Genomic DNA, 19,284 nt, shown 5'->3' on the forward strand with positions numbered 1-19,284 from the left:
ACAACTCATATACTGTTCAACATTTTTAATTTGTTACTTTTGCACCCTGTTCAAATAGAACTTTTTATCAAGATCATCAGCTTGGCTTCTGTTTCTGTGGAACTATCTTGGTGGACCTGTTTTGCTTTACCCATACATTTATATGCATATGTTAGTGTCTTGTGTACATTTAGAGTTATTCTCATGCATAAATGTGTAGTTTTTATTGGTTGCAACTCACTATCGTGTATTATGCAAGTGACTGTGTACAGTATATGCATGTTTCTCTGTGTGTAACTACAGTGGTATGTGTGTGTATTTCTTCTCCAAATTTATTGACAGTCCCCTCATTGAAAGTTATTAATACGTGCTGTAATACATCATTTTCAGTAACAGCTCCACTTATATGGAATTCCCTACCAACTTTTTTTAAGAGAGGAAAAAAAACTCTTGCCAAATCTAAAGGATCTCTTAAATGTTTTCTTTTTAAAGATGCATTTGAATTCTAATAATGACATTTTGCCCATCCTTAAGTACTGACTTCCTCTTGACAATGCCAAACTTTTTATTTTATTTTTTTCATTTGATTAAAGTTTTGCCCCCTCCTCTCGTTCTCCCTTTTTCCTATTCATCCAGTTAGTGGATTGGAGTATCTGTATTTTGTCATGTCTTACATGATTACTTGTAGCCCCCCCCCCCTATTTTAATTGTAAATTGCTTAGAATTTTATGTGAAGCAATTAATCACATTTTAATAAACTTGAAACTGTATGCACAGCTTACCAATGCAGAAACTTACATGTCCATAAAGTCAGGAAGGAATTGTAGGATCTTGTCAGCTTAAGAAAAGGTAGGAAACTCCAGGACACAGAGTGAGAAGTTCTTGGTTATGATTAATGCTGATAAATGCTGGAGTTTTTGGGGTTGTTGTTTTTTTTAGTGTGAATAAGTGATACTTGTCCCTTTCTGGAAATTCATCTTGTGATGCAGCTTTAGTTCTGAAGAGAGGAGGCTGTAAAGTGCTTTGAGTACTGGTTCAAGGTGTGCGAAATTCCTGTCCTTTTTCTTGAATTTCAACCTATAAACTTGGGTCTCTTTTTCTTGCACCTGTGGTCTGTCCTGGTTGCAATCCTGAGCAAAAGCACCAGCCCTGCCCCCTGAGTGCATCGTTACCTGATGCAAAGCAGACTGTATTGTAAGCTGCCATTGGCTTCTGCGGGTTTATGCAAATTTTAAGCTTTTTTTTCTCTTTGGTTTACCTGACTGCAAAGAGTTAACTTGCTGGGGGGGGGGGGGGGGGGAACGACTGTAATTTGTATAAAATATTCCTTCTCTCTTTAACTGATTCTCTTGTGTGCTTCTCTATGGAGACTAAAGACAGATCAAGAGAGATTGTTGTCAATTTTCAACTCTGAACCTTCTTTTGACCTGGACCTTGGAGGGAAGGAGATCTGGCAGTTTCCTTGTGGGCTATAGTGGCAACTTTCAGTCAAGGGTAACATTTTGATTTCTTAAAATAAAGTTTGGAAGTCAGTTTACGGATGCACCTTTTGTCCAGTTTGTCTGTCATAATTAGATTTTTAAGCTCTTTCAAGCAGGGACTCACTCTTTCATGTTTTGGTGTACAGTGCTGTGTATACCTGGTAGAGCTATAGAGATAATAGGCAGTACTAGTAGCAGTTCCTAGACATCACACAGGCATTTGCGTCAACCTCAGCAAGCAGGATGGAAGAGTATGTGCCTGGAAAGTGGGCAAACACTAGTAGGTTTGCTCAGATACTCTCAATGTCTCCAGATGAGGGAAGAGAGAGTCCTGTCCAGGACAGAAAAGGTGAAACTCTAATGAGAGTGAGAGCTTCGATAACATCTAATGAATATTCTATTGGCTGTGTACGCAGAGATTTGACAGTCGAATGGCTTATTAGAATTATAAAGTTCATTTTCCTGTTTACTGTGTTTAGGAAGAACTCGGCATCTGCCCCTACATGGAATTATGACCAGTTATTGAAATCAGGGTTTTTTTCCCCCCCTCTTCCCAGGTATTAAGATGAGCCGAGAGGCCGATTCAACAGACGTTCAGCATGGAGTCAGCCAGGAGGAAGCAGGTAGGAGGCTTTGGCTTTTAAACTTTCTCAACTATGGGATGAACTCCCCCCCCCCCTAATTCTGAGGAGCCCCAGTTCTTTCCAATCTTTCCGTAAATTTTTAAAAACTTTTCTATTTGCCAAATATTTTGAAAACTAATTTCTTTTGAAACCTTTGTTTTTACTTTCTTTAGTTTTTATTTAATTGTTGTAAACTGAGTCAAGCTTCCATAGATTGATGACCCGGTATATAAAGTTAAGCTTTAGTTTAGTTTTAGTTTAGTTTGGCTATACCTGCCTTAAGCTTTAGGTTGAAGGGAGGCGTCCTTCCTGCAGGCTCCTCCGAGTACTTTCATACACTTCTAATGTTAAACTGGTTGTCATTTACAAAACAAGGATGTTGCATGTCTCATATGGCATACAATCCAAAGGTGAGAGAGTATTTAAATGATGGAGCTTTTGTATGTGTGTTTTGTTTTTTTTTGGACTGGGTGGTTTTCTCCTGCTTCTTTTTACTTCCAGCTCAGTTGGAACAAGAGCTCTCGGTTTGGACATCGTGAATTTCAGATATTGTATGCTTTAATTTATATTGATTTTATGTATTGTAAACTGCCTTGAATTGTATTTTTACCAAGTGGACAGTATATAATTTATTTATTTTTTTAGTAAATTAAATTATGTTCCTCTCCTTCCACTGCCAACATACCTAATGTAGTCATTGTAACCATTAAGCAATGACCACAACCTCCCTCCCACTAGGGCTGTGAATACTGTCCTCACAGCATCCCAAGCCTCAGTTGTCCCAGGGAAACACTGGGGAACTTCCTCACAGTAATGTGCAGCATGGGCTGGCCTATGATTTCACTTCTTTTTGCTGTTTGGCGTAATTGATATGCTATTAAGAAGATCCAGCCTGATTAAACTCCACTGAGCTGGTTGTCTGCCGATATTTAGCAGTAGTTACCCAAGTGGCGCCACCATAGGCAGTGGAGCGCTGTTCGGTTTGGGGGGCCCAGGAGCTCCGCCCTGGCCCCAGCGGAATCCTGCAGCGCAGCGCGTCCTCTCACCAGCTCCCAACTCCCCCAGCCACCTCCTCCGGGTGCTGTACTTTTAAATCTTTGGGCAGCTGCCGCGCAGCGTCAATGAGCAGACCTGCCCCCGGAAGTAGAATGAAGGATTCTGGGGCAGGCCTGTTGGTTGACGCTTTGCAGTGGCTGCCCAAAGATTTTAATGTACAACACCAAGAAGCGGGTGGGAGGGCAGGCACCGACCGAGACCTCCAATTTAGGGGAAGGCCATGGCCTCCGTATCCTCCCCCCTTCCGACGCCTATGGGTGCCACGGTATATTGGTTTTAACCAGCCGGTCCCTAGCTGGCTAGGGTAGGGGCGATCCGGGGCAGAATTTGGGCAGAGGCACAACTTAATCAATTAACAGCAGTATTCAGTACATTAAGCAGCTAAATATGTGAATCTGTCATCTCCCGTAGCACCTTTACAGTATGCGTTGGCGAACCCTCCTCTGCTGCTATCCTGCTAGCAGTTGGCGTACCCCAGGACTCTGTCTTAGGACCTCTTCTTTTCTCTCTCTATACCTCTTCCCTCAGTGCCCTGATCGCCTTCAATGGCTTCCATTATCACCTATATGCTGATGATTTCCATATCTACCTCTCTATACCTGAAATTTCACCTAAGGTCCAAGAAAAAGTCTCAGCCTGTTTGGCCGACATTGCTGCCTGGATGTCTCGCCACCATCTAAAGCTAAACTATGTCCAACATGCCTCCCTGAGAACTCCGTTCCTCAGATCAGCTGCTTTCATCCGTACCCTTCTCCTCCACTGCCAATCCCAGACTCTGTTCCTTTCATCTAGCTGCCTGGAATAAACTACCTGAGTTCATCTGTCATGCCCCTTATCTTACCTCATTTAAAAGCCCACCGAAAACCCACATTTCTGATATAGCCTTCAGTCCATAACCTTACTCCCCACCGGTGGGGTCGCGAGGGTGAAAGGCATCTGGGGTGGTGGAGCCCCTCCCCCATCCTCATCTCTGACCCCCCCCCCCCACACACACACACTCCTTCCCTGATCCCTTGCTACGTGCCCCCCTTCCCTTGTACGTCTAACTGAAGTTGTTGTTGGCGGCAGTCAACAACGTGCTCCTCGCGACCTCATCGGCTCTCCCTCTGATGTCACTCTCTATGCGTGACACCTGGAAGTAATGTCAGCGGGAGAGCTGACGGGGGGGGGGGTCACAACGAGCACGTTGACTGCCGCGAACGACAACTTCAGCTAGAGGTATGGGGGAAGGGAAGGGGGCGCACGTGCGGAGGGTTTTTTTGGCTAATGATAGAAGCAGATAGAGAAGCCTCTCTTTCATAGCCTAGAGCAGTGGTTTCAAACTCGCAGCCTGCCAGGTGCTATTGTGAGGCCCTCAGTATGTTTATCAGAACCACAAAACTACAATAAAACAGTTTCTTGATCATATGTCTCTTTAGCTATAAATTACAATATTATTATTAAGATTAAAAGGAAAGATTTATAAACTATACGGAGTTTTAACTCATGCGAAATTGTCATTTCTTTACACAGAATCAGTGCTAAAGTATTAAGATAAGTGGCCTAGAATCTTGATTTTGATACTGGTGTTTGAAATTATTGAATACAATTAATGCGCTAAAAAGAAAAGCCCCCTAAAAACAAACATGTTAATTTTGCAGTTAGCATACTTTAGGAAAAAAAACTGGGGTAGTGTATGTTATATGCATGTGATCATTATGAGTTTATGTTTACATAGACACGCAATTGGCGCAGGTTATACACACATGTGCATTAAATACGTGGTTTTTTGCTGTGTTGGAATGTCCGTCTTTGCCTTTGCTTCTCACACATGACTATGTCCCTTAACAGCTGAGAAAGATTACAGTTCTCGATAAAAGAAGAAAAATCTCTCATGGGACTCCTTTTTCTCAGACTCAGCAGGGAATAAATCATTCTCCTTGCCTTCTAGTCTTTGCAGGATGTCACTGACCTGACCTGGGTGCAAAGTGTTTTGATCTGCACCCCGAGTATTTCTTGAGCTGGAAAATGTAGATTACTTTAATAATTACTTTGCAGTTTGGTTGGTGATTGCAGTCCCTCAAAGTGCAAAACAAGGAACTTACTCAGCTTCTCTTTGATCCTCATTGAAAGTATTTTTCACAAAATTACAATCTCCTTTCTTTGTTGTTCTGATGGAACATGATAAAACGATTTGTCCTTAAAAATAATGCCAGGCTTATTTCACAGAGGTTTGCCTTTTTCTAGTTTTTGTAAATTATATTTAAAAAGAGAGCTCATTATGACTTAAACTATGGGTAGATTTGGATTTAGGCGTAGACAATATAGACACCTGCCTAAGGCACCAGTATCAGAAGGCATCTAAAAACTGGGGTTTGGAATTCCCCATTCTCCAATCTCTAAAGGACTCCCTTGTCCACCATCTTCTCCTTTGGATGCTGCCATCTTAAATCTGCCCTGGGTTTGAGGAGCATTGCCATAAAGAAAACACACATTTGGAAGTGGCATGGGGGGGGAGAAGCAGCCGATTGCTTGTTGCACACCAAGGGCTCCTTTTACTAAGGTGCGCTAGCGTTTTTAGCGCACGCAGGAAATTACCGCGTGCTACGCTTCTAGAACTAACGCCAGCTCAATGCTGGCGTGAAGGTTTAGCGCGCGGTGCATTGTAGCGTGTGCTATTCCGTGCGTTAGTAAAAGGAGCCCCAAGTTTCACGGTTGTTCCTGCAGGGCTTGAAAAGTTTTACAGGTTCTGTATCCTACAGTGTAAACCCCTTTCTCTAGGAGCTCTGCTCATGCCCTTAAGAACATAAGAATAGCCTTACTGGATCAGTCCACCTAGCCCAGTATCCCGTCTTCACAGAAGCCAATCCACGTCACAAGTACCTTGCAAAAACCCAAATAGTAGCAGCATTCCATGCCACCGATCCATGGCAAGCAGTTGCTTCCCCCCTATTTGTCTCAACAGCAGTTTATGGACTTTTCTTCCAGCAACGTATCCAAACCTTTTTTTTTTAAATCAACTACATTCACCGCTCTTACCACATCCTCTAGCAATGCATTCCAGAGCTTAACTATTCTCCGAGTGAAAAAATATTTCCTCCTATTGGTTTTAAAAGTATTACTCTGTAACTTCATCGAGTGTCCCCCTAGTCTTTGTAAATCTTGATGCAGAAAAAAAAAAAAGATCCACTTGTACCCGTTCTACGCCACTCAGGATTTTGTAGACTTTGATCATATCTCCCCTCAGCCCTTACTTCTTTAGTTTTTCCTTATATCTCCCCACAGCCCTTACTTCTTTAGTTTTTCCTTATATCTCCCCTCAGCCCTTACTTCTTTAGTCTTTCCTTATACGAGAGGAGTTCCATCCCCTTTATCATTTTAATGAAGTAACTAGATGGAGCTCTGTGACATAGAAGAAAGATGTCCAAGCAGACCTTCTCCTTTCAGCTGGCTGTAAACTCATGGAGCAGGAAAGGTGGGTGACTTCCACAGAAGGCAACGGGGAAGCGCTTTCAACTGTTAGGAACTTCAGACACTGTAAACATACGTCTGCTATTATGTAGCTCTTTGTTCTACCCGGCAGAAGTGAGACCTCTAACTCTCTATCGCTTCTTGAGGGCAGGATGAAAGATCTTTCTTTAAATGGAAGGTTCAACAGATGCAGACCCGACAAATGCAAGGGAGTTTATTTGCTTTTATTTGGATATGTGGCATGCATTTCAGTTTGTATTTGAGTGTGCACACTTGGATATGTACAGTACTGTATGGACTTCAATGTAGTGTAGAGGCTGACCCCTAGTGGTAGTATCATGAGACTAGAGGTTGAGGTGGCTGTTTTTCATTTGGAGCCACCAGGGGCAGAAGCAAATAGGTTTGCTCATGCCCAGACGACCACTAAACCATTAGGGCTATTAAGATAGGCCTGGGGGGGACCTACTGGAATATATGAGGGTGGCTTCTCTTGGGGGGAGGGGGGCAGAAGGGGACCTTTTTCAGGGGTGAAGTTTGGGGGGCAGGAACACTTGTGGTGGTGAGTGGCTGGGTTACAGTGGCCTTCTTGTGTTGAGGGAGGTGAGAAGGGGAGTCAGATGATATAGAGGGGGTTTCTTTTGTTGAGGGTGATTGGGGTTCTGGAATCTTGCTTACTCTGAGATAATGGAATGTTGCTACTCTTTGGGTTTTGGCCAGGTACAAGTGACCTGGACTGGCCACAGTGAGAACAGGCTATTGGGCATGATGGACCATTGGTCTGACCCAGTAAGGCTATTCTTATGTTTTTATGTTTAGGCGGCTGCCAATATCAACGCCCAATAGAGAATCTGGGCCTTACTGTATACTGACTCAAACAGTGGATCCAAAATGTTGATTGAGATGGGCCAATTTTTTGGTCAAGGGTCCATAAGCAACTTGAAGAACTTTTTTATTTTTTTCACATTAAAAAATGGGATTTGGACTGTTGTGTGACAAATTGTTTGCTCTAAATTGTTTCATTAAAACCTCTGGTGACTTTAGCATGTATCTTACAGGTAGGTTACACAAAGGTGAAGTGTAGTTGGAACTCACACTTAGATGCATAACTTTTTATAGCTGGTCTGATCATCTGGATTGTGTTGCCTAGTGATGTACACACAGTCAGTGATATGAAATAATTTAAGACCAAGCTGAAAGCTGTATTGTTCCAGCAGGCTTTTTTATTTAAATAATTTGAATAGTATTAAAGATGTGATACAGTAACAGTAGTGACTTTGACCCAATATTAAGTAGCAGTTTAGATTACTAATTTTAAAATTATATAGCCTGTTTCTTATTTTACTTTTGTTTATTGTTATTTGTATATTTTTATCCTTCTTGTATTTGAATTTGTATTTTGGTTTATGATCCACTTAGAATGGCAAACATAGTGCCAAGGTATTTTGTAAATAAATAAATACTGTTATAGCATACTATATTTTACATCTGTATCTTTGGAACTGAGGTGAGGTGTGAGCAGTTCCAGCTTTAGGGTTGATGTGAGTGCTAGTACCTGAATAGAGAGTTGCGCGGGGACAGAAATCCCACCCATTCCCGCCAGGATCCTCTCCGTCCCCACCTGTTCCCATCAGGATCCTTTCCGTCCCCACCCATCCCCGTAAGGAATTACCTCCATCCCCATCCGTCCCCATAAAAAGCAGCAATTACTTCTGACAGGATCATCAATTCCACAGTTTCTTTTGTGTTTCCACTGCTGTTTTCCTTGTGGAATCTCTTTGGTGGAACTCTTTTTTTGTTTTCTGTTCAGGTAATTAACTTATAAACCCCCTCTTTTACTAAGACTGACATGTCCATTATATTATATGGATGAACCCTGCTTCCAAAGCTTTCCATCCCCGTGGGAGTCCCGTTGGCTAGAAAGGAGTCCCTGTGGGAGTCCTGTGGGCCAGAGGGGGGTCCCCGTGGGAGTCCTGTGGGTTAGGGGGGGTATTCCTGCGGGACCCCCGCAGGATCCCCGTTCCCGTGCAGACCTCTACACCTGAATTATAGGCACCTATACTGTATACCAGGGGTCTCAAAGTCCCTCCTTGAGGGCCGCAATGTAGTCAGGTTTTCAGGATTTCCTCAATGAATATGCATGAGATCTATGTGCATGCACTGCTTTCAAATGCATATTTATTGGAGAAATCCTGAAAACCCGACTGGATTGCGGCCCTCAAGGAGGGGCTTTGAGATCCCTGCTGTAAACCATTTTATGATGATATTCTGTAAAAGAAAATAGGCACATGCTGTATATTCTTATATAGAATAAGTGCCCCCCACAGATCATATCCCTTAAAGGACTCCTCAGCTTTAGAAAAGCAATAAAAACATACCTCTTCACCTAACCCCCTGCCTAAGGCCAATAGATTACGTGTCACATTATGAAAAAAACCCTATATTGATAAATCTTGCACTATAATTATGTCAAATGTATCCTGTGTAAACTGCATATTATGTATATTGGTATTAGATCCCTAGTATGTTTCATGTTAGGATAAACACTTCTATTGAAAAACCTTGCACTGTAACTGTTGCAAAATGCAATGTGTTAGCTGTATATTATGTATGTCAACCTGTTCTGAGCTCTTTGGGGAGAAGGGATGGAAAGTGAATTAATTAAATAAATAAATAGGCGGGTCACGAGAAACATTGCTACATAGCAGCATATTGTTACATAGAATTCTATATAGAGTTAAACATATTACAAAGAGTAATGCATAAAGGAGTCCTTTTATTAAGTTGCACTAAATGCTACGATGCCCATAGGATATAGTGGATGCCTTAGCATTTAGCACACGCTAATCTCTAGCGTGCACTAAATCAGTTAGCACACCTTAATAAAATAACCCCAAAGTTATCAAATTGTACATACAGTCTGAGACAGTGGTATCAAACCCGCGGCCCGGGGGCCATATGCGGCCCGCCAGGTACTATTTTGAGGCCCTCAGTATGCTTATCATAATCACAAAAGTAAAATAAAACAGTTTCTTGATTATATGTCTCTTTAGCTATAAATGACAATATTATTATTAAGACTTAGCCAAAAGGAAAGATTTAGAAACTATAAAGAGTTTTACCTCATAATTGTCATTTCTTTAATAAGACATTAACTATTTTTTTTTTTCCTGAGGCCCTCCAAGTACCTACAAATCCAAAATGTGGCCTTGCAAAGGGTTTGAGTTGGAGACCACTGCCTTAACTGTATCCTTGACATCCTGTTTGTCTTTGGGAAGCAGAGCCGAGATTGTGATGTCATAATGCCTCATTCCACCAATAAGAGCAAACCTCATCAGTGATGTCACAATGGCTTGATTGTCATGTTCTCCCCTCTGCCCTCCAACCCAGCCAGCAGATTAACTGTTAACTCAGTGGTCTCAAACTCGCAGCCCGCCAGGTACTATTTTGAGGCCCTCGGTATGTTTATCATAATCACAAAAGTAAAATAAAACAGTTTCTTGATTATATGTCTCTTTAGCTATAAATGACAATACAGTATTATTATTAAGACTTAGCCAAAAGGAAAGATTTAGAAACTATAAAGAGTTTTACCGCATACAAAATTGTCATTTCTTTAATAAGACATTAACTACTTTTTCTGAGGCCCTCCAAGTACCTACAAATACAAAATGTGGCCCTGCAAAGGTTTGAGTTTGAGACCACTGGTCTGAAGTAATGCATCAAATGATATCAGCTGACCATTAAAACCATTAATATTGTCTTGTATTATTAGTCTGTGTCTCTTTGAATCCCTGGTAGGGATTTCTTAAAAAAAAAACACAAAAAAAATACCCAAAACAAACAAACATGGTTGTAGATTTCTGCGGAACAGTATATATACTGTGGTTGTGCAAATTTCGATGGGAAGTGAGTTCCACACTTTTGCTATTCTATAAGTGCTGTTAGATGTACGCTACTAGACATAAATCATAATTAGTGCCAATACAGTGTTTTTTAACTCCAATAATTAAGTTTCAAGTTTAAGTTTCAAGTTTATTAAAATTTTGATGTAAACGCAATATCAAATATTTTCAATGCGTATAACAATAATAATTTTGGGGGACAAGATAAAACAATTTTTACCAATATACATACAGTTGATATACATAATAAATAGTGATACATAAGGAAAGAGGGGGTGAACTACAATTATTTAAGAAAATAGAAAAACATTTAAGGAGAAACAACATCAGGAGGGTAATTTTAAAATATTTTAAATAAAACTAGGTCTAAAAGTGAATAGGAGAGATTGTGACCTATATACAGATCTGGTTAAATTAAGTCATTGGAGCCCATTAATTAATTAAGTCATTGGAGCCCATTAATTAATTATTTTGGGTGCCAAGTTGGGATCCGTGCCTTTATAGAATCCATAGAACGTGTATAATCCAAATCAAACATTACTTTAGCATACAGTAGGATCAATTCACACAGAGATACACAAAACAGAGTATTGTAACCATAATAAAACAATATTCAAACTGAATGCTTTATAAAATCACATATTACTGTTTTTAACTATATCCCCCACAACCCTAAGTATATTCTCAGGACTTGGGAAGTGTTGTATTGAAAATGTGACATAGACAAATGAATTTTGACCTGTTCCACTCATACTTTTTTCACTTTGCTTCATCTGCCTCCCCCGCCCCGTACAGATTCCATCATCCACCTGGAACTCAAAGGCCCAGTTAGAAAACAAACTTAAAAACAGAAGAGGAATGGAGATCACTGGTTGCTATGGCAACGCAGCCTAATGATTTGCATAGGCTGCTCATTTTCATACTCTATCCTTACAAGACAGTAAAAAATTTACATATTTCAGGATCCCAGTCAGTGTTTGTGGAGGAGCAGGGGACTGGAGGTTGTTTGAAATTCAAATCCGAGTCATTATTGTTTTCATGCTGAAGAGGGGAGTAATAAAAGGGCTGGTGGATGCACAAAGGCCGCTTATGAAAGCACACAGGCACCTGGCCCTGTAACAACACCCCCTGGTCACCTGCGCCAGGACATTCTGGGGTTCAGCCCCTTACCATAGCCTGTTGCTTCATTTCAGCAGTACTATAGAAATTATTAATGGTAGTAGTGTCACACTTCCAATGAGTGAGTGAGGGGCTCAAAGAGTGAGAATAGTTAGAAGCCCATTATTACAGCAGCATATTGTTACATAGAATTATATATACATGTTATAAAGAGTTATACTTGACTAGTTTTGTAGCCCGTTACAATAACGGGTGCTAGAATAGATGTGTAGACTTGGCATTTCATTCTTTCTATCTTTCTGTATGTCTGTCTGTCTTTCTGTTTTTTCCCTGGCCCGCTGTTTGTCTTTCTTTATTTCTGTCTCTCCCCCCTGTCCAGCAGCACCCCTTCCCCGCTCCCCCTGTCCAGCAGTAGCCCTTCTCCTTTCCTTTTACCACCCCCTATCCATCAGCACCCTTTCCTGCTCCCCCTGTCCAGCAGTAGCCCTTCTCCCTTCCTTTTACCTCCCCCTTGTCCACCAGCACCTCTTCCCTGCTCCCCCTGTCCAGCAGCACCCCTCACAATGCCGAAGAGCTGCGTTCATGTTCCCACACGCTGTCTGTGCGCCCCGATAGAGAAACCACCATTTTTTTTTTTACCGTTCGTCACCTCATCTTCCATGTCGGTGTGAGTAAGAAGGGGGACACCACAACCGCTATAACGCGGCAGCCAGACCTGGAAGAGCAGAAACCCCCTCTCCCCTCCCCCTCTGCATGCATACCCCCTACAGCCCATAGCACATCAACCCCAGCGGCCAACTGCCAGTGCTCGGCATGCGCAGGCACGGCGCCACGGATCACAGCCCCACAGAGTTTGAAATGCGCATGCACGCTAAGGGTTTTATTATAGCGGATACATAAAGGAGTCCTTTTATTAAGGTGCCCTAACTGATTTAGTGCGTGCTAAAGATTAGCGTACGCTAAATGCTAAGATGCCCTAGGATATAATGGATGCCTTAGCATTTAGCGCACGCTAAATCAGTTAGCGAACCTTAATAAAACAATCCCAAAGTTATCAAATTGTGCATACAGTCTGAGGTAATGCATCAAAAGATATCAGCTGACCATTAAAACCATTAATATTGTCTTCATTATGGGTGACTTGTATTATTAGTCTGAGTCTCTTTGAATTCCTGGTAGGGATTTCTTAAAAAAGAAAAAAAAAAAAAAAAAACCCACCATGGTTTTAGATTTTTGCAGAACAGTATATTTACTGTGGTTGTGCAAATTTCAGTGGGAAGTGAGTTCCACGCTTTTGCTATTCTATAAGCACTGTTTGACGTACGCTGCTAGACATAAATCATAATTAGTGCCAATTCAGTGTTTGTTAACTCCAAGAATTAAGTCATTGGAGCCAATTAATTAATTATTTTGGGTGCCAGGTTTGGGATCCGTGCCTTTATAGAATCCAGAGAACGTGTATAATCAAAATTAAACATTACTTCAGCATACAGTAGGATCAATTCACACAGAGATACACAAAACAGAGTATTGTAACCATAACAAAACAATGTTCAAAAGGAATGCTTAGTTTATAAATAAATAACCTCAATAATAGTTATGCTCAGAACACCTTGTACAATCCAATGGGAATTCTGATTCCACTTCCTCAAAACGAGTCAGCGGTGTTGGAATTCTTCATCATTCCCAATAAATGGAAAGTACTCAATATATATATTTTTAGAAATTTTTTCTATTTTCTTATTTTGTCTCTTTATTATAATTTATTTATATTTTATAACATCAATATAGCTTAATATAGCTTAAATAGCTTATATGTAGAAAAAGGTTTAAAAGTGCATCACTTAACTTAAAGTCATTTCCCAGTTTGCTCAGTCTTGCCAATAGATTAGGGAAAGATAGGTCCAGATAAAGCCTCAGCACTGAATTCCTGGGATCGCTGCTGACCATGAGAGGTAGCCAGATTGCCTCTTTTGGTCTCAATGTCAGAGCCAATGAGTTCATACTGTAGGTCTCTGCCCTGCCAAATTATATTTAACCACTGGACCTCTGTGTCATGTATTTGTTTTAGTTTTGGGGAGTGGACTATAGTTACCAAACTCATAACCATTTTTCTAGTGTTTTAACGTAACTTAATCTTTTAACTTAACCATATAAACTAAACTAAGCTAAACCTTAAGTTTATATACCGCATCATCTCCACGGATGTGGAGTTTGGCACGGTTTACAAGAACTTAAAATATAGGAAGAGAAGGAAAAAAAAAGGTTTACAGAACGTATATATATAGAAGAGAAGAGTAAGGGGGGGATAGAAACATTTGTTATGACATGGCACAGGAACATAAAAAGAGTGAAGTGGAGTTGTGGCCTAGTGGTTAAAACTGCTAACTCAGTACCATGAGGTTGTAGGTTTGCTCCCAGTGCCGCTCCTTGTGAACCCAGGGCAAGTTACTTAACCCTACATTGGCACAGGTACCATAGATAGATTGAGGGGCAGCTCAAGGAAAACTGCTGTCTGAGGTGAGGGATGAGCTGGCACCCCCCCCCCCCCCCCCCAAGCATCCAAAATAATCTGGAAATAGTGTTCCATGTACCACAAATCCCAGTATATCCCATCAGTCCTGTAACTTGGCCCAAAAGCATCTCTCCTTTCCTTGCCTATCTGGCTGCTAAACTGAAATGAATTTGATCCTCACTATGGAGGTGTAAATTTTGTTACACAACTCGTAACTTATCTTGAGCTGCCATGGGCTAGGGCGTGTAATAGTGTGAATAATAATTTGTTGTTGTTGTTTTTTTCCTAGGCAATGAAAGAAATGGTTTGGAGTTCAGCAGACAGGTAAGGCCGAATGGGATGGACAGGAATCACTGGACTGCTCACAATGCACTGTGGTATGTCTGTAAAGTGGTCTTAGGAGAGCAGAAAATCCACAGCTAACAAACTACTATAACTATTTATTATTTCTATAGCGTACATTTTAACATACAATAGACAGCCCCTGCTCAGAAGAGCTAATAATCTAATTTAGACAGGGTTGGGGAGATTGTGGTAGAGGAAATAATACAGTGGGTCTAGGTATCTGACAGCAGTGAGTGGGAGTTAAGAGTGGAAAGCAGTTTCAAAAAAGTGGGCTTTTAGCTTGGATTTGAATACTGCTAGGGATGGAGCATGACGTATTGATTCAGGCAGCCTGTTCCAGGCATACAGCGCCGCAAGAAAGAAGGGACGGAGTCTGGACTTGGCAGTGGAAGAGAAGGGTACAGATAAGAGGGGCTTGCCCGATTAATGGAGATCATGGGGAGTGGCATAGGGGTGGAGATAAGTGAAGAGAGATATTGGGGGGGGGGGGGCTTCATAGCGAATGTACTTGTAAGTCAGCATGAGGAGTTTAAACTGTATTTGGAAATGGACGGGGAACCAATGAAGTGACTTGAGGAGAGGGGTAATGTGAGAATAGCGGCTCTCGTGGAATATGAGTCGTGCAGCAGGATTTTGAACGGATTGAAGAGGTGCGCGATGGGTTCGCGGGAGGCCCGAGAGAAGTGCGCTGCAGTAGTCTAAGCGTGAGGTGACGAGAGCGTGAAAAAGGGTTTTGGTAGTGTGTTCAGAGAGACGGACTTTGGTAATATTATAGAGGAGGAAGCGACAGGATTTGGCAGTTTGTTGGATCTGAGCAGAGAAGGGGAGAGAGGAGTCATCATAAGAACATAAGAATTGCCACTGTAAGGTCAGACCAGTGGTCCATCGTGCGTAGCAGTCTGCTCACACGGCGGCCCTTAGGTCAAAGACTAGTGCCCTAACTGAGACTAGCTTTACCTGCGCACGTTCTGGATCAGCAGGAACTTGTCTAACTTTGTCTTGAATCCCTGGAGGGTGTTTTCCCCTATAACAGCCTCCGGAAGAGCGTTCCAGCTCTCTACCACTCTCTGGGTGAAGAAGAACTTCCTTACGTTTGTACGGAATTTATCCCCTTTTGACTTTAGAGAGTGCCCTCTCATTAGCTCTACCTTGGAGAGGGTGAACAACCTGTCTTTATCTACTAAGTCTATTCTCTTCAGTACCTTTTTATGTTCTGTTCCAGTAGGAACTTATCCAACCTTGTCTTGAATCCCTGAAGGGTGTTTTCCCCTATAACAGCCTCCAGAAGAGCATTCCAGTTTTCTACCACTCTCTGGGTGAAGAAGAACTTCCTTACGTTTGTACGGAATTTATCCCCTTTTAACTTTAGAGAGTGCCCTCTCATTAGCTCTACCTTGGAGAGGGTGAACAACCTGTCTTTATCTACTAAGTCTATTCTCTTCAGTACCTTTTTATGTTCTGTTCCAGTAGGAACTTATCCAACCTTGTCTTGAATCCCTGAAGGGTGTTTTCCCCTATAACAGCCTCCAGAAGAGCATTCCAGTTTTCTACCACTCTCTGGGTGAAGAAGAACTTCCTTACGTTTGTACGGAATTTATCCCCTTTTAACTTTAGAGAGTGCCCTCTCATTAGCTCTACCTTGGAGAGGGTGAACAACCTGCCTTAATCTACTAAGTCTATTCCCTTCATTATCTTGAATGTTTCGATCATGTCCTCTCTCAGCCTCCTCTCTCAGTAGGCACCAACCCCTAGATTCTATTCACCGTGACTAGAGTTGCGTGCGCAAATCTGTGCGTCTTCTCAATTTGTGTGTGCAACTTAGCAAGCCAATCCATACCAATAATTGCCAATTAGCAAGCAATAATTGACATTAATTGGCACTAAGCGGAATTGACGCACACGACTTTCTAAACATATTCTATAAAGTGGTATATACTACTGCGCGGATGCACGGCCAGGGCAGGGTTAGGCACCCTATTGTAGAGTTTGCCCTAGCCATGCACAATTTTTAAGTGCTGGCATTTATGCCAGGTTTTCATTGGTGTAAATGTCTGCGCCACAATTTTAGTCATAGGGATGGGCGCTACACATATTCTATAAACTGTGCCTAACTCCAGATGTGGTTTGCAGAATAGTGCTAAGCACAGATTTTTTTCAGCTCCAAATTTGTAGGCAACATAAGTAGAATTGCCCCCTAAGTGCTTCACGGTGCATACTTATAAAATAGGACATGCATCATTTACCCCCCAGATTCTATAAATGATGCCCAAATTTGGGTACGATCCTGAGATATGTGTGCAAATGAATTAGTTAATGAGCCATTAACAATCAATAATTGGCTGCTAATCAATTATTGAGGTCAATTGGCAGTAATTTGGATTTACGCGCAGATCTGGCGTTGAGCAATTCTATGACAATCTGCACCCAGATCTTCTCACGAACAACCCAGAAGGGGGCTTGGCCATGAGAGAGCCATGGATAGGTTAGGGGTTTTCCAATTAATTATTCGCAGTGCTATAGAATTTTGGGGATGTGCGTCCAAGATGTGTGTTAGGATTTCCTCATGCCCAAAGTTGGGCACAAAAATCCCCACTAGACACTATTCTATAAATGCTGCTCATCCCAGAGTGCCTTTTATAGAAAAACACTGAGAGGAAGATTCTCAAAACTCGCCAGTAAAATCCAGTAAGTCGATATAGTGCCCTTAGTGGGATTGACTTATTTTACGGGCGATTCTCAGCATAATAGCATGTAAATTATATGCAAACTATTTGTGCGGAGAATCACCGGTAAAGAGCAGGAGGAACTGTGCCTAGCGATTGCTCAGAAGGCCCCATAGTAGGGACCTTAAGTACCTTGGCCAATCAGCACCTCCCTGGCGCAATCCCAGGATGCACCAAGAAGGGGAAGGCCTGCCATTTGGAAGAGACGGGCTTGCTGGCCGGAAGGAGTAGACATTCCTCTGGCCGGCCATCATCAGAAAGGTACAGGGGGTGACGGGGAACCCCAGCAGTAAGAGGGGGTATGAGGGGGTAGGAATTACCAGCAGTGGGAGGGAGTGGGCATCCCTCCTGCTAGGGGTGTCAGGGGGACATGGACCATGGCAGCAGGAGGGAGTGGGAATCCCTCCTACTCTCCTTCAATTTTGGGGGGGGATCTTTTTTTTTAATTTGCAGGGGGTTGGAGGCTGAGCTGTCAAGCCTTACTTTCCTTTCAGTTTCAGTACTCAGGCACTGACCGGAAAGTAAGGCTATGACAGCTCAGAACCTGTCGGCACAACGAGGTTAGGAAATCACCTGGCGATGATAGAGAATCGCTTGGAGTGCTGCTTTAAATATTGAGGAGCCCATTTTATTACCATTTTAAAATTAATGACCTCGTTGTACTACATTTGCATGGCAGAGTCGGAGACTGCTAGGAAGCTTGAAAAAGGCCATTCCGAAAATCGGCCGGTAAAATACTGGCACAATAAACCGGCTGGAACCAGTTGAGCGACCATGTTATGGGCATGGTAAGTTTTGAGAATCCTGCCCTCAGTGCTGATTTTTCCTGGCGCCATTTACTGAATCCAGCCCTTAGCACATTCTAATATCTGTTAGCACACGCTAAGTTTTAGTAAAAGGACCCCCAATATAGATCCTCATTTACTAACTTGCATTAATGCAATCAACATGCTAATATGCGTGAACCATGAATGATGGAGGAGAATACTTGGACTTGCGTTATTTAATGCACGCTCATCTGTGTTAGTAAATGAGGCTATCAGTTTGTTTCCAGAGAGGCGGAGACCTACAAGGTGTCTGAAAAATCTGCTGAGCTTTGCAGTTGGAGGCCGTCTTTTGACCAAAGATTTTAATTTCTTGCAATTCATGAGGATAAGCCCAAAGGAACGCTTGCCCAGAAAATGCTCTGGGATTTTTAGACAGTTCTTAAATGTGCTTTCAAGTGACGTTCAACAACGCTTTGTATAGAGGTTTTGCTTGCTTTTTGAAATACTTTTGCAGCTGAAATTGTAGATAACAAAATTATTGAGCTAGAGTGCATTATTTCGGAACTGTTCAAGCCCACCAACTATTTCTCAGGCTAGCTGTACACTATTTTCTTTGCCTTTGCTCAGAAGTTAAACCTGTTTAATTCTAAAGTGCTTATTTAACCATATAATGGATTTCCTTATGATGAATTTCTATCCTACCTCATCTTTTTTTTCCACATTAACAGCTACGGGTAAGTCACATGAACTGTCCTGCAGGGCATGAAACTCAGCAGTGATTTCTTAAACCAATATTTGACCAGATAGGGGGAGAAGGAAAAAGAGGGAAAGAATATAAGGTAGACGACAGTGTGATGTAGTGTGAAGTAGCTGATCCCTCTGAACAACAAGATTTGCTTGCCCCCTTCTCTGCTGTGTCAGGTTTTTCAGAGTAACAAACTGGGCCAGTGGGAGGATTATTTCCACCCACTAAAGGTGTTTTCTGTTTTCCAGTTACACCAGCAACAAGTTCCAGCATGCCAGACAGATTTTTGGTTCTGAAAACCGGTCTGGTTTCTCTCTGCTCGGAACTGAAGTGGGAAGCGTCCAGAGCTCCTGGGCTGCAAAAAGCCAGAAACATAGGAGAGGAATTCAAGCAACACTTTTCCAGCGCCTCAGTAACGGGTGGCTTGTGCACCATTGCAGGAAGCAGCTGGATCTATATTCAGCTGGCAGTGGTGAGCATTTGTTTAAGTTCTGACCACCGTCAGCTGAAATAGACCTGAATATTCAGTGCTAGGCCATGTCTGGATACCAGCACTGAATATCTGGATTTGCAGCAATA

The 19,284-nt window shown here is 42.1% G+C and overlaps 1 protein-coding gene across 4 annotated transcripts in view; it reads left to right on the forward strand.

The window, feature by feature from the left end:
• POU2F3 (POU class 2 homeobox 3) overlaps nt 1-19,284 on the forward strand; it is a 67,182-nt gene that overhangs the window by 12,432 nt on the left and 35,466 nt on the right. For 3 of the 4 annotated variants that reach the window (XM_033918150.1, XM_033918148.1, XM_033918147.1), the window contains exons 2-3: nt 2,018-2,083; nt 14,415-14,449. In XM_033918150.1, coding sequence (XP_033774041.1) covers nt 2,018-2,083; nt 14,415-14,449 — 101 coding nt within the window. Of the gene's footprint in view, nt 1-1,337; nt 1,474-2,017; nt 2,084-14,414; nt 14,450-19,284 lie in introns of those variants that run through there. The other variant, XM_033918149.1, reaches the window with a different exon arrangement.

Source organism: Geotrypetes seraphini, chromosome 13, assembly GCF_902459505.1.
Source record: "Geotrypetes seraphini chromosome 13, aGeoSer1.1, whole genome shotgun sequence".
In the NCBI taxonomy this organism is placed as follows: Eukaryota; Metazoa; Chordata; class Amphibia; order Gymnophiona; family Dermophiidae; genus Geotrypetes; species Geotrypetes seraphini.